Genomic DNA, 13,901 nt, shown 5'->3' with positions numbered 1-13,901 from the left:
CCTTCTGCTTTAGCCCTTTACTCCAACATGGAGAGGCTGTGGGCTTTCTGAAAGCTGCTGGAAAGAGTGGGCGGTCCCAGGAGATGTGGGGAAACCCTCCGTGACCATCCCCTAGACCAGCCTTAGCAGGTCTGTGCACAGCCTTTCCTTTAACACGCCGGCAGCTGGGAGAGGCCCCACGTCATGTACGGGCAACTGCTGGATTGGCTTCGCTACTTGGTAGCCTGGCAGCCTGTCATCATTGGCCTAGTACAAGGCATCAACTACATCCTGGGCCTCGAGTAATGGGGCAGAAGAGCATCCACCCACCATGGACCTCAGGGCACACTCCCCCCTGCCCTTCAAGACCTCCTGGGTGGGAAAGACTCAAAGGGGCACTTGGGCCACTCAGGACCCTCCTGGCTGTGTCCGGGCAGGGAGGGATATGATGGCGAGCTAGCCAGTGGGCTGCCAGCAGTGGGGGCTTTTTTTAAAAACAAAAAAACAAAAAACTATTTTGATGAATATATTTAAAAACCTTTTTTATTGTGGAGCATAGGAACTGCCCCAACTCCTGCAGGCCTTACCCTCCCTGCTTGAGCAGGGCAGGAGCAGAGCCACAACCTTTCTGGTTTAAAGGAGCCTCCTTGCCTCTGGCCGAGAGCCTCAGCACACCCCTCCCTCCTTCCCTCCAAGGGGCTCGAGCCTGGCATGCTCAGTGTGGAAGAGCGGAAGCCCTCCCGCTGGTGCCACAGAGGAGCCCTGTGCGTGAGGGTTTCTTCTGTCTTCTCCTGTCCAGGAGCCGTAGGCTGGTTGAGGCAAGTGGAACCTTGTGACTTTTCCAGTGAGGGAAGCCTTGGGACCTCAGAATGCATCGAGGATTTGTTTGGGGGCAGGAGCAGTTTGGGTGACCTGCCCGGAGCAGCCCTGTGCTCAGCCTGAACGGAGGCCATGGCGGCTGCAATGACTGAGGGCCCCCTGTGCCCGGAAGTGGCAGTACGTACCACAGGCCATTCAGCCGCATCATTTCCTTCCCGGAAAGCCTGTGTGAAGTGGGTGCGTGCCTCTGAGTGGGTGTGGCAGAGGGACTCACAGACATGAGACATTGTTCCCTTGAAGCTGGCAGGGGATTCCCAGCCAGAGGCCATCCCTATGTCAGCTTTGTTGTTCATGGGTCCTGTCTGGGCCTGGCAGGGTGGGTGGGAGGAGGGCGAGGCCCAGGTGAGTATGGCCTCTGGAAAGGGATTCCAGGGAGACCCAGCCTTGGCCCTAGGAGTTGTGAGGACGTGCGAGGGTAAACATGGGCCTTCCACATTGGGCTCCTAGGAAATACGGCCCACCTGGGCCGATGCCTTCAAGGGCAGCAAGAACCAAGAATGTTGCTCCATTCTGAATAAAGCTCCATGAGCTGGGTTGGAAAGCTGAACATCATCTTGCTTTTCTTCTTCCCACCTCCTTCCCTGGGGTCCCTGGGGATGCTTTGCCTGGGCTGCCTTTTGCTGCTCCTGTTTGAGAGCGAGGACCCTGAGGTGGTGGGGTGCTGGGCTCCTGTCCTGCGGTAGAAGGGGCCCTGGGGCACCACTGGGCGGTTGTGTCCTTACCACCTGAGGTCAGTTCCCTGCCATCACCCCTTCTCAGAGCCATTCTCAACTTGGGCTGTCTTACCCAGCTGTGGCTTCTCTCATGCCATCCTCAGGGTGGACTGGGGGCTGGTTGAAGGGTCCAGGGATCATCCAATCCCTACATCCGGCTCATGGGAGAAGCTGAAGCCAACTGTCCAAGACTCTTTTATAATTCACCAGTCCTCAGTCCTAGGACCGCCCAGGGGCCCAACTCTAGTCTTGGTGACTCCGAAGTAGAATCCCACCTCCTTTCCCTCCCTCCCCTCACCCCCAAGCCCCAAAGGACTGTGTCAGAGCCCCAGGCAGCCTTGCCTCCTGACTTAACTGCTGGAAGCAGTTTCCCTGTGTCCTGCAGCCTAGCAGCTCCTGGGGAGGGACCAAGAGTAAAAAATGCCAAGTAAAGCGAGCTCTGGAGAACAGAATGCATGGCTTTGTCTCCTGCCTCTAAACTAGGAATATGAGTCTGGTTTCCACCCAGTAACGCCCCCTTGGGGTTGCAGCAGACGATGTTCCTGGCGTCCTCAAAAGCCAGGCCCGGGTCCCGGCCTCCCTGGCTCTGCCCCCGGCTCTCCTATCCTCCTGACCACAGAAGTCACAAACCCCAGTCACTCGGGCTTTGTCCTTCACACTTGATACATGCATACGTTGGATCGCCAGCCCTCGTTCTGCCTCCATGACCCTGACTCATTCCCTGCCGCAGTCCCAGCTCTGTCTGGCCCATCAGCCGCCTGACTAGAGCGTTGCTCCAGCCAGTGTGGGGCCATTCCCCTCTTCCCTAGGGAGTGCCTCCCTTTAGGGCCAGGGCTCCGGCTCATGTTTCAGGCTCTCAGCGTGGCTCTGCGAGTCCTGCGGACAAGTCTGGAAGCTCTCTCAGCGCAGCTCCCGTGGCGGGGCTCCCTCGGGCCAGAGAGGACCTGTGCTGTGGCCCTCTGGAACGGTGGCTCCAAAAAGCAGGGCTCTTCGGGCTTCTTAGGAACCAGGTAGGGGGAATCTAACTTCCCGGGGAGCCTAGACCGGTAGCTCTGGGAGGGGAGGAGTGGCGCTGGGTGGGTGCTGGTTCAGGGGAGTGGGGAGCCTGAGAAAGGTCTGGATGCGGATGGACGGGGGTGACGTTGAACATGAAATGGTCAGATCGGTCTAACACGTTGGAGCCCCCCAGTGCCTACAAGAGTTGTTCCCTTGAATATCGACGTGACAGGAGGAGGAAGCAGGAGGCTCTGAAGAGCAAAGGTGGATACTAAAGCCCTGACCCTTCGCTGGGATGGAAGAATTGACTGTGAGGCTCATTAGTCCATACCCTTTGTCCCCCTGGAGGGTACGGATGTGGTGGACTAAAGTCCCTGCGGACCCAGTCTGATGCTGGCTGGTGAGTAAAGGCGCAAGGAGGCTTCCCAGGTCTGAGCCTGCGCTAGGTTCCCTGTTAGATTCAAAGTGAAAGTGAAATGGAGGCCAGTGCTTTCCCAGAATTTAACTGGATCCTGCCCTTCCCAGAACAGCTCCCTCCGTGAGGAGAGCTTTATCTCCCTCCCTACTGGGTAAGTCCCGGCCCCTCTTCGCGCTCAAGTTCCTGTGTCTGTGCGGAGGGGCTGGCTGGCCCGGGAAACCAGCATGTTTCCTGTCGAACAGGCCGCTGGCTTCTGAGCTGCTCCAGGGTGAGCGATGAGCTGCGGGTCCCCTGGAGGCAACCAGTGCGGCTGCCTGAGGGCTGAGGGCGGAGAAGCGGAGCCAGAACCGGCGGCAGCGGGGGAGGAAAGGTTGGGGGGGGGGGAGTGGAGGGGAACTGAGAGGGGGAGGGACCGAGGAGAAGCAGCAGGCGGCAGCGGGGGCAGGTTCTGAGGCTCAGGCCAGTTTCTGAATTGTGGAATAGTTACCACTCCTTCCCAGCCTGCCCCCTGTCAGCACGTACATAGAGCCAAGAACACAGCTCCTGGCGCATCATGACCACCAGACGGAACTGGACACCAGGTGGGACCTGGGGCTGTGCCTGGGTGGCAGGGGGCGGGGGGGGGGGGGGGAGAGGACGGGGGGGCGATAGAACATGGGGGTGGGAGCGGTCTGAAAACAGAATGGAGCCGTGGGGTTGCCCCAACCAAGCCTTAACTCCCAGGTGACTCCTCTCCACTGCGCTCTTTCAGCCTCTGTCCAGACGCTGTGGCTCTGGCTCCATTCTAGTCTCCCTGTGTTCCTTTCAAAAATGGCCAGGAAGGTCCTTCTGCCCCTCTAATTCCCTGAGCAGAGCCCAGGAATCTCCGAGCCAGAGCTTTACCCAGGCAGCAACTCCCTCAGCTAAGACCTGAGCTCGGGTGCTGAGCATTCCCAGGCGGTCCAGCTGCTGATCTCCGTGACTGTCCTGTCCTCAGACTCCAGCCCTTTGTGGGTCCTGTTCCTGGGTACCCACATCGTCTCCCATTTGGCGAGAGCTTCACCTGTACCCCAGGTCGTCACAGCTGCTGCAGTCTCAGCTGGGATCACAACGCTCCCAGCAGCTGAGCGGTGCCCAGCATTGGAGGTGTCCCGGCCAGAAGATGGACTCTCACAAAGTAAGGGACAATTCTGAGGAAAGCCCAGGAGGGCACAGTGGTGAGAGGGCAGGCTGTTAGCACAGAGGGTCCAAAGGTGGAGTTGACTCCTGAATATGCCCCCTGCCCTTCTGCCATGTAGCCCACTACCAACCCTGCCAGCGTGGCTGAGCACTTGGCCCTCTCTGCTCCCCCCCAGCATTATGAGTATGGGCATGGGGCCTAGCCCCCAAGACGCTCCCTGTCAAATGGGGCAGAGAATTCAGACACGAGAAGGTGAGAGGCTGCAGAGCTGAGTGCTGTGGGCTCCTCTCAGAGCCCACTTGCTTCTGGCCACCTCAGGAGGAGTGGCCCAGTAGGGCTGCTTCCTTGGCTGGGGGTTCTAGTCACTGACGCTGGGCACTAGAGGGTCTCCTGAGTAAACGAGCTCAGGAGCTATCACCTGAATAAGGACATATGCCCCAGACTCTTGCCCAGCCCTGGGCCTCGGTGGCAGACAGTGCACTTCTGCTTTAACGGACCTCTGCACCTGGGGGGGGGGGCGGGGGGGTGCCGAGCAGCACTCGGGGTTCCTGGGTCATGGCGCCGGGGCGCGGGGGAGGGTGGGCAGGCCACAGTAGAGAGGGTCGGGGGTTGCTTGACGGAAGGGCTAAGGACTGACAGCCACTTGTGCCCCTAGACGGAACGCTGACTCTGTCCTGTACCGCCTGTAGCCGCTTCTACCACTTCAGCTTTCTCTACTGGCTGGGCAACGGTTCCTTCATCGAGCACCTCCCGTACGGGCTGCGGGAGGGCAGCACCAGGTGAGGGGCGTGGTGGCGAGGCCCACAGGGGGGGGCCGCCTCCTGCAGTCCTCTCACGGCCCTCTCCTCTGCGGCAGCGTGGAGAACCGGGGTGCCAACTCCCACCTGAAGAAGGCCCTGGTGCTGGAGGAGCTGAGCCCCGCCTTGCTCAACACCAACTTCTCCTGTGTCTTCGTGGATCCGGAGTGCACTGCCCAGCGCCATGTCGTCCTGGCCCATCTCTAGGTGAGGCACCTGAGGGAAGGTTTCCAGGGACGGGCAGAGCTCTGCTCCAGTGTGGGGCGGAAAGGGCAGGCTGTGCCCAGAGCAGTCTCAGGCTAAGGACCACCACTCCCCCAAAACCCCAGGCCCAAGGTGGGACTAAACAGAACTTCAGACTCACGCGGAGGAGGCATGGCCTAGAGCAGTGGTTCTCAACCTTCCTAATGCGGCGACCCTTTGATACAGCTCCTCATGGTGTGGTGACCCCCAACCATAAAATTATTTTCCCTGCTACTTCATAACTGTAATGTTGCTACTGTTAATGAATCGTAATGTAAATATCTGTGTTTTCCGAGGGTCTTAGGCTCTACAGCCTGGTCTGGAACCAAACCTGCAATATTTGTTATCTAATGTGACACAGATATTTACATTACGATTCATTAACAGACCCTGTATCAAAGGGTCGCCGCATTAGGAAGGTTGAGAACCACTGGCCTAGAGGAAAGTGACAAGATATCCCTCCCTCTTGGCCCTGATCCCTGTCTGCCTTCACTTCCCCAGGCTGGGCCGAGGACAGTCATAACCCCCGAATCAAGAAGCCTCCAGAGGGTTCCCTCTGCCTCACCATCCTGACAGGTGAACTCAAGCCTGGTTGCAACGCCACCTCTTCATTTAGGTCTAGGCTGTCAGCTCAGGCCACAATCTCAACGTAATAGTATATATTTGTATAGGCAAAGCTCGTTTTATTGTGCTTCACAGATAATGCAATTTTTACAAATTGCAGGTTTGTGGCAACCCTGTGTTGATTAAATCTGTTGGCACTATTTTTTCAATAGCATTTGTTCACTTTGTCATATTGTAGTAATTCTTGCAATATTTCAAATCATTATTGTATTTGTTATGATCTGTGATCAGTGGTCTTTGATATAACATTTGTTTTTTGGGTGCCATGAATCATGCCCATATAAGATGGTAAGCTTAATTGACAAATGTGTGTGTTCTGACTGCCTATTTCTCATCTCTCTCTCTTTCCTTGAGCTTCCCTATTCCCCAAGACATAACAGTATTGAAATGGTCCAAGTAATAACCCTACTCTAAATGAGACAATGTCCAATTGAGCAATACCGGCCAGGGCTTGACTCCAATTTTAAAAGAAGTTCTATGGGATAAAATACTATTAGACAGCATTGCATGCTATAGAGAAATTATTCATGAAAGTCAGTGCAGCAAACTTCATTTTCTTATTTTAAGAAATTGCCACAGCCATTCCAACCCTCAGCCATTCTACTCTTATCAGCAGCCAACATCAAGGCAAGACTCTCTACCAGCAAAAAGATTACAACTCACTGAAAGCTCAGAATAGCGTTTTGTTTTGTTTTTTGCCATGATCTGTTTTTTAGTTTATGTATGTAGTTTAGACACGCTACTGCACCCTTAATAGACTACAGTGGATTTTGTAACTGACTTTATTGCAATATTCACTTTGTTGTGGCCTGGAGCCAAACCTGCAATATCCAAGCTATGCCTGTATTGTCCCTCTTACCCCAATAGATTGGGCAGAGGCTGCTTCTGATACCCAGTTGTATCTTTGTCATACCTAGCAGGGCCCACAATGGGCATTCATAGGTGGTTTTTCAGTGGAGGCATGCTGACTTCTGATTTAGGCCATTCTCCCATTCACAGAACTTGGCCCATTCTGAGAGGGACTATGGGAAGAGTACCACTCAGAAGTTAAAGACAAAGCCAGGTTCAGGGGACACAGGCCCTCAGAAAAAGACCTCCCAAACTGCTTCATGAGCAGAGGCCGGGAGAAGGGACTTGAAAGAAGGTAGGTGGTCTGAAGACCGAGCAGGAACAAAGGCATGCTCTAACAAGCCCAGCTTTCCCTTTCCCACACAGATCAGGCAGCTTAGCAACCAAGGGAGAAAAATAGACTTTATTTACAAGTAATAACATTTAGAAAAGATCCATCCCTGGCCCTTAAAAACCTTCCCATCAATCCAAATCCCACCCCAGTACAAGTCTAGAGAAGGTGGGGGGTGAGTGTCCCCACCCTCCCCCACCTGGCTGTCTTGGAAAAGAGCATCCTCTGGGAACTGTGCCCTTGGATGGATGGGAGCACCTTATCCTCAGGTGCTCCCACCAGGTCAACGCCACAGACTTTAACAACAAGGGCCCTTGGTAAGCCTCGCCACCAGGAACAGCAGGGACCGGGGCCTGCTCCTCCAATGGTCCCTTCTAAATACAGAGGCTGAGGAGAACTGGCTGGGCCCAAGGACCCAATCCTCAAAGCCAGCCTCAGATCTCGTTGTCATGGAGAAGTGACTTTGCTTTGTGAAAACAGGAGGCAAAGTAGGGAGAGGACCCACACTGTTCAGGCTCATTCTGACGACACATCTGTTCACCTAGTGAAGGCTCTCGTAAAGGTCCAGATACCAGGCCAAGGTGTGTCAGGCATCACTGTCTCTAGGGGTTTGGCCACGGTTGGCCTGGAAGCTGAGAGAAGGCACTGAGGGGGACAGCATCAGGCAGGGCAGCATCAGGGACACGGGCGGGGCCACTCACTGGTACTGGTCCTTTAGTGCTTTGCCTGAAAGAGAGAAACAGTCATGTGGCTGTGATATCATCAGCTGGCTTAGGAAGACGTCTTTCCGCTCCCATAGTCCTGACTAGGATCCCTTCCATGGTGCGGCTCTGGACAGATCTACCTTCAGATTACCAGTTGCTAGATGTTTCTAAGCAACTCTGGATTTTCTCAGTAGAGTTGTCTGCCTCCTCTCCTCAATATTAAGCCACTGACCAAGTACCAGGAGCACCGCTCAGCCCCCAGCAGGCCTGCCCTGCCCTGGAAGTGGCCCCATACTCCCCCTGGGGTCCTGAGAGTTAAACCCTCCCTCTTCCCTGTCAGTGCCTCCACCTTGCCCTTGGCCCGAGAAGTGGCGGCGGCGATGGCAGCAGCAGTGGCAGCGCTGGCTGTGGTGGTGGCAATGCGAGGAGAGCGACGGGTCCCACTGCTGGCGTTGGGAGAGGCCTTGGGCAGGGCTTTCTTTGAGGCCCCCCTCCGCAGAAGGCTGTTCCCAAGCTTCTTGGGCGTGTTGAGGATGCTGAAGGTCATGGACTGACGGCGATCAGCCTGTGGGGAGGGGCTGTCAAATGAGGCTCACTGCTGCTTTCCCAGGCCAACCTGCTGCTCTAGGGTCTCCCTTCAGCCCCCAACTTACCTGTTTAACAGCGGGAGCTGCTCTCTGGGCCTCCGTGGTGCTCTGTTTGCGCCCTTCATGTCGGTCCCGGGGAGTCATGGGGCGTGGGAAACAGCTGGTGGGCTTCTTAGACTATTGGGAAGAGGCCGATAGGCAGACATCAGCAAGAGGACTTCACATCCAAAGCCAGGTATCTCGAGTGAGAGGACCTATGAACCAACTGATCCCATCAGCAGTACCTCTCACCCCACCCCCAAGGGCCAGAAGCCTCCCCCTTAACCTACTTTTCAAACGTGGTGCGCTGACCTGGCAGCTGTGAGCTAACGTCTCCTACCTCAGGAGTGCCAGGGCCCTGGTGGGGCTCCATGGAGACACGTTTGCGCTGCCGGGTGGTGATGCCCGTGCCCTCGGCTATCTGGGTCGGCTGCATGCTGGCTCGGCGCAGGGTCTCCTGGGGGTCACCCGTTTTCATCTCTTCGTCTGTGATGGTGGCCAGGCTCAGGGAAGGCTGTGTGAGGGGGAAGTGGTCAGTGGACCCAGGCTGGCCCGGATTCTCTTCACTGGCCTGGCACGTGGGACAGCTGAAGGCTTCATGTCGCAAGAGGCCTGTTGTCTTCCCTGGCACAATGGCCACAGAAGAGGAGTCCCAAGCAGACCTCTATCTCCTGCCCACCCACAGGAACTTCACCCTGACTCCCTCCCTTACAGCTATTCTACTAGAAGTATCTAGTCGCCCTCCTCAGGAGGCAGGAGACCAAGGATACTATTACTTGAGATGAGTCAGCAAGTGGCGCTGAGATGGGATGCTGAGAGAGGAAGGGGCGGGCCAGTGCAGGCAAGTCCCAGGCAGGTGACCCCAGAGCTCACCCGGGACTCCAGGGGGTAGCAGGTCTTCAGGTGCGGGGGGCAAACGCGATTGCGCTGCTGCAGCTCTGCAATGCGGTTCCAGTCATCCAGCTGCTCGGGCTCATCCTGACAAGTGCCCATGTAAAAGCTGTTCCTTCCTGGGGGGGCAGGGATATTTGAGCAAGTGGGGCTGGAAGAGTGAAGGTGGAGGCAGCAGGTTGCCCACTGCCCTGGTATCTCGCCAGCCTTTGCTGCCACCATCCTGCCCACCTCCCCCGTGGACTTCAAGCCCAGTATCCTAGAGTCCTGCTCTGCTCAGAGCTGCAGATGCAGGAGCTGCCTCACTGCATTCTCCCTGGAGCGGTCACACAGAGGCCATGACACCGAGAGAAACGACTCGAGGGCCAGGAATTGATACCCAGGGGATCTTCAAAGGACAAGAACCTCCCAGTAGAATCTGAGGGTAAAACTTGCCAGCTTGGCCCTTTGGCAGACTCTCACCGCCTGCAAAGCACTCCCAATAGCTTCTGAGCTTCACTGTCATGCTGGGAATCCCAGGCCCGTTATGTGAGCATTTCTGATTCCCCCTCGGTGGACAGACAAGGCAGCCAGGAAGCTAGCCGTGGGTTTTTAAATGCTTGTTATTTCCCTGTGCCAGGATCTGCTTCCAGGCTAATATTTGGGTTGGGTTAGGGAACAGTCCCTACCTGGAGGGGCCCCACTGGACACCCCAGCCTGGGAGCGGCGAGCAGAGCTGCGAGTAGTGGGCCGGTATCCAGGCAGGCTGAGCAGAGCAGAGTTGCCATCCTCGGGAGAGCTCAGGCGGGCTAGAGATTGGGTGGAGGAGGCGGCTCTTGGGCCGGCCTGGGAAGCAGGGGCAGACTGCGTGCTATAGAAGGAGGAGTTGGCGCTGTCTGGATCTTCCACATCTGACTTCTGGAAGAAAGGACGATCTGTTGTAGTGGGTTGAGTGGGCACCTGGCATTCTATAAAGGAGCCTCCACTGTTCCCCTCCTAAAGCCCCTCAGACCCTGCTACACGGCTGTGTGTTCCCAAACTGCTTTGCAAGAGTTCTTACCTGGACGTCTGCAAGAAATGGACCTCGCTGCCAGAATCCCACACAAGGTGCTGAGGATATCGACTCTTTTCTACCCATTTTCCCACTAAGTCTACAATGCTTTGAGGGAGGGAAGGCAGAGTATATTGGACTACTTCAGAAGTGAAGTACAAAGAAATGAAGTAACTGGCCCAAATGTCAAACAGCTAGGAAGTGGGAGAACCAGAGCTCTCATGACTCCTGAGCTGGTCATGATCATCCCACGGCCTCTGCGTCCCTGGCCCACGCTTGCAGGGTCTGACCATCTTTTAGAGCTTTTCCAGATCTTGGTAGCAGAGGCCACCCTGTGCCCAGAGGTGTCCCTGCTGCCCCAAAGGCACCCCCGCCTCCCTAACCTTGGGATGTGGAAACAAGGGCCAGAGCCCTCAGGCTGGCAGGCAGCCCCCTGGCGGCCACAACACATCTCGGCTCCCCCGGGGATGTGCTGGGAAGCACAGGTTCGGCTGCAACTTCTCCATATTCTCTCCCTTCAGCCTGTACAGAGTCAGTGCTGCACATGGAGACGACACCAGCCTTACAGCCAGCAGACAGGCATCTACTTACAGTCCTGCCCTTTTCTACAAAAGAGGTCCTTCTCAGAATTTCAGCTTTTCCTTCTGTAAGATACGGGCTGGTCAGCCCTGCGGCTATTTTGAGGACCCCCAGGGAAGATGCCCTTAAGGAGGCATGAGCATTAATGTCCTGAGCCCCACCCCCCAGCCTGACCTTGGTCATGGTGATGTTGATGATCTGTGTAGTCCGTCGACGAGCAGAGCGGGTCTTCCGGCCGGAGTCCGGGAAGATGTCCCCCAGGGAGTCCAGGCTTCTCTCCAGGGGTGGCTGGCCCCGAGCCGGGATGGGGGTAAAGTAGAGACTTTCCAGGGATTCCACCTTGGGGGGCAGGCGCTGGGAGATGGGTGAAGCTGGCTCCCCCGGGATGCTGGTGCCATCTGGCTGGGTACGAGGCAGCTTGCTATAGGAAAGAAACCTGATGAGATGCCATTCTTGGGCCTAGGAAGCATTTTGTCCGTCTCTTTGCTCCAAAGTGGCAAATTCTTGCATTTATTATAAACAGACCAGGTCAAGCACCCCATTTGCTGAATTTTCAGAGGTCCAAGGAGCGTCCTTAGCCTGGGCCTTCTCTTCAGTCCACTCCCATGGCCCTCTGACTCAATACTGGCAACTCCCAGACCCTGTTCTCCAGACCCACACACCCACTGCCCCAGGCATCTCCGGACACCCACCACTGCTCCCCAAGAGGGTGTCCCAAACTAAGCCCGTCTGTGTGCTCCTCCTCCTGTATCTTCTATTCCAGCGAATGGGAGCAGCCTTCGCCCAAACTGCCCAGTCCTGAACATGGACACAACCCTACTGCTTCCCTCTCCTAATAAACCAAACCAGCAAGTCTCCTCACTGCACCCCCCTCTGCCCTCACACCCTCCCCTGATCTGACATCGGCATCCGAGAGGAACCAAAGCAGTGACAGACAAGGACTCCAGCCAGGCTGCCCGGCTCTGTCACTGTGGGACCGTGAGCAAGTGACTGCCCATCTATGCTCCAATTTCATCTGTTAAATGAATTACTATTTTTCAAGTGTCTATAACAGTGTCTGACCAAGTCTTGTTAAATAACAACAAATGCTTTCAGTCTCAGCTTCTACATTGGCTATAAGGATAAGCTAAGATGAAAATCTGATCATGTACTCCATTTCAAACCCTTCTCAGGCCCCTCACAGCGCCAGCCTCCATCAATGGGGAGTCCAGCCGAAGGCACACATACCTATGGCTTCTTTGAAGACTCAGAACAGGAGTGACAACCTCCACATAGCCTTTTTATTCTTCTAAGAATAAGCTTCCAAAGGGCAAAGGGACAAGCCCAGGATACAGGCAATAGTCTCTCAATGGACAACAGACTGAGGGATGAAGGGTGCCTTCTGACCTGGTAGTGAGTGGGGTTCCCTCGCAGCTCAGATCCAGGCTGTCAATACTCAAGTCCAGCTGAGCCTTAGCCTGGGGCTCCCGGCTCTTTAAGGCGTCAGTGGCCACCTGAAACTTGCCCAGGTCTCGAAGCTGCTGGTCGGCATGGGCAACCTGGGAAACAGAGGGCCAGGAGAGTGAAGAGAAGCCTAAGGCAAGGGTGGCTTAGGAGGGGAAGGCACAGGACCCATTATGATGAGTAAGGGAGTCTGTCCAGCCAGATACTTACCTGTGCCTCCAGGCTGCGCACCTGGGCAGTAAGGTGGCGGCAGGTCTGTTCGGTCTCCTTAGTCTTCAACCCAGCCTGCTGTAGCTCTTGTCCCAGCCGCTCAGCTTCGGCTCTCAGTTCCTTGTTTTCCTTCTGTAGCTGCTCCAGGCCCCGCAGCTGCTCCTGCAGTTCTTGGTTCTGCTGCTTCTTGGCATCATAATGGGTCTTGGCTTTCTCCATCTGTGTGGCAGATGGTGGGTAGGGCTCGGGGTGGAGTGGGGGATGGCAGGGGGAAAGGCACAGTGGGCCAGGCTGGACTCCTCACCTGCAGCTTGTAGTGTTCAGCTGCCTGCTCCTTCTGGCTCAACTGGGCCTGCAGCTCCTTCAGCTGGGCCTGGAGGCGCTGGGCTTCTTGCTGGCTTTCCCCTCCCTGGGCCTGGGAAGCATATGATGTGGAAGGCTGATCAGGGGGGTGGTCCATCTAAATCTGCTGACTTGCCCTAGCCTCTTGGACTCTTGGGTGTTTTCAGACTCCCACATATTCTCTCAGGAAGTGGAAAAATCTTTATCCCCACCAACTCCAGCACACTGAAACACCACCCACCTTTGCAAGGTCCACAGTCCGTAGGATCTTTCCCATTCTGCTTCATGCCATTTCTGGCAGAGCTCTGACAGCCCTACCGTCACTGAATTCAAGCACAAACTGTCTTGTTCGCTCTCCATGAGCACACAGTCTCCCCGAGGAGGAAGGGAACTGAGCCTCTCACCGAGGTGCAGAGCACGGGACTAGGCACTTGAGATGGGAGCTCTCAGGACATGTGAACTCGATTCTCCTCAGAGTGACTCTGGGAAGTAACTACATCTCCATTTCAGAGTTGAAGAACTTGAGCACAGAGACTTAGGGCAACTGGCCAGGATCACAGTGGCTCAATAGCAGCGTATGACCTGACTCCAAAGCCTGTGTGGGTGTTTATGGGCTTGCACGGCCTCCTCTCCAGGCCAGACTCCTTGGGGACAGGGAATGTGTCTGATTCTCTGTCCACCAGCAAGGCCAGCAAGTGCTTAGTTTATAACAGACCCTGGACAGGATCCTCTGGCTTTACCTCTTTTACATCTAGCACCAGGAAGGCTCCCAAAAGAAGTGTAACAAGCATGTTTATCATCATCATGACATGGTGTGGAACATGTGGAAACGAGCTGGGGAAATGAAGCTCTCAGCTCCCACCAATTCCTGTAACCCACCAGGGCGTTAGCAAGTCCCAGGGCCATGGGCCCAGTTCCTTTACTCCTATGGCTAAAAGCTATGACACCTAGACTGCATAAAAAAAGCACATGTTAAACCGATGGTGACAATGTTGAAAATACTAAGAATATTAAATTCCATTATAATATTACAGGTGATTAACTCTAGGCCAGCACTATTCAATAGGACTTTCTGGCCATCTTCTGCC

At 55.5% G+C, this 13,901-nt stretch overlaps 3 protein-coding genes across 17 annotated transcripts in view; 2 read left to right on the top strand and 1 right to left on the bottom strand.

Moving 5' to 3' along the window:
- Nucleotides 1–1,405, top strand: part of RNF121 (ring finger protein 121) — a 52,261-nt gene extending 50,856 nt beyond the window's left edge. For all 3 annotated transcript variants that reach the window (XM_084894259.1, XM_084894258.1, XM_084894260.1), the window contains one exon: nt 165–1,405. In XM_084894259.1, coding sequence (XP_084750385.1) covers nt 165–285 — 121 coding nt within the window. In that variant the 3' untranslated portion in view covers nt 286–1,405. The remainder of the gene's footprint in view (nt 1–164) is intronic.
- A 1,224-nt stretch (nt 1,406–2,629) lies between these two features.
- On the top strand, nt 2,630–6,114 carry IL18BP (interleukin 18 binding protein). 8 transcript variants are annotated; one of them, XM_084894409.1, is made up of 6 exons: nt 2,630–2,967; nt 3,512–3,566; nt 3,962–4,141; nt 4,800–4,923; nt 5,001–5,148; nt 5,686–6,114. In XM_084894409.1, exons 2-5 carry the CDS (start codon nt 3,539–3,541, stop codon nt 5,146–5,148), a joined length of 480 nt encoding a protein of 159 aa, XP_084750535.1. In that variant the 5' UTR covers nt 2,630–2,967; nt 3,512–3,538; the 3' UTR covers nt 5,686–6,114. The 8 variants fall into 8 exon arrangements, with proteins under 8 accessions (XP_084750535.1, XP_084750536.1, XP_084750534.1 ...); XM_084894410.1 differs by having other exon boundaries at nt 3,501–3,566; XM_084894408.1 differs by having other exon boundaries at nt 2,630–3,136.
- A 927-nt stretch (nt 6,115–7,041) lies between these two features.
- The window catches only part of NUMA1 (nuclear mitotic apparatus protein 1), a 77,240-nt gene continuing 70,380 nt past the window's right edge, over nt 7,042–13,901 (bottom strand). For all 6 annotated transcript variants that reach the window (XM_084894143.1, XM_084894145.1, XM_084894144.1 and 3 more), the window contains exons 17-26: nt 12,776–12,886; nt 12,472–12,690; nt 12,205–12,356; nt 10,993–11,239; nt 9,878–10,106; nt 9,192–9,328; nt 8,659–8,832; nt 8,346–8,456; nt 8,042–8,257; nt 7,042–7,714 (exon numbers count right to left, since the gene is read on the bottom strand). In XM_084894143.1, coding sequence (XP_084750269.1) covers nt 7,703–7,714; nt 8,042–8,257; nt 8,346–8,456; nt 8,659–8,832; nt 9,192–9,328; nt 9,878–10,106; nt 10,993–11,239; nt 12,205–12,356; nt 12,472–12,690; nt 12,776–12,886 — 1,608 coding nt within the window. In that variant the 3' untranslated portion in view covers nt 7,042–7,702. The remainder of the gene's footprint in view (nt 7,715–8,041; nt 8,258–8,345; nt 8,457–8,658; nt 8,833–9,191; nt 9,329–9,877; nt 10,107–10,992; nt 11,240–12,204; nt 12,357–12,471; nt 12,691–12,775; nt 12,887–13,901) is intronic.

This window comes from Pipistrellus hanaki, assembly GCF_964339955.1.
Source record: "Pipistrellus hanaki genome assembly, chromosome: 9".
NCBI classification, from domain to species: domain Eukaryota; kingdom Metazoa; phylum Chordata; class Mammalia; order Chiroptera; family Vespertilionidae; genus Pipistrellus; species Pipistrellus hanaki.
The sequence above is the reverse complement of the archived record's forward strand: the minus strand, read 5'-3'. Positions and strand labels throughout refer to the sequence as shown.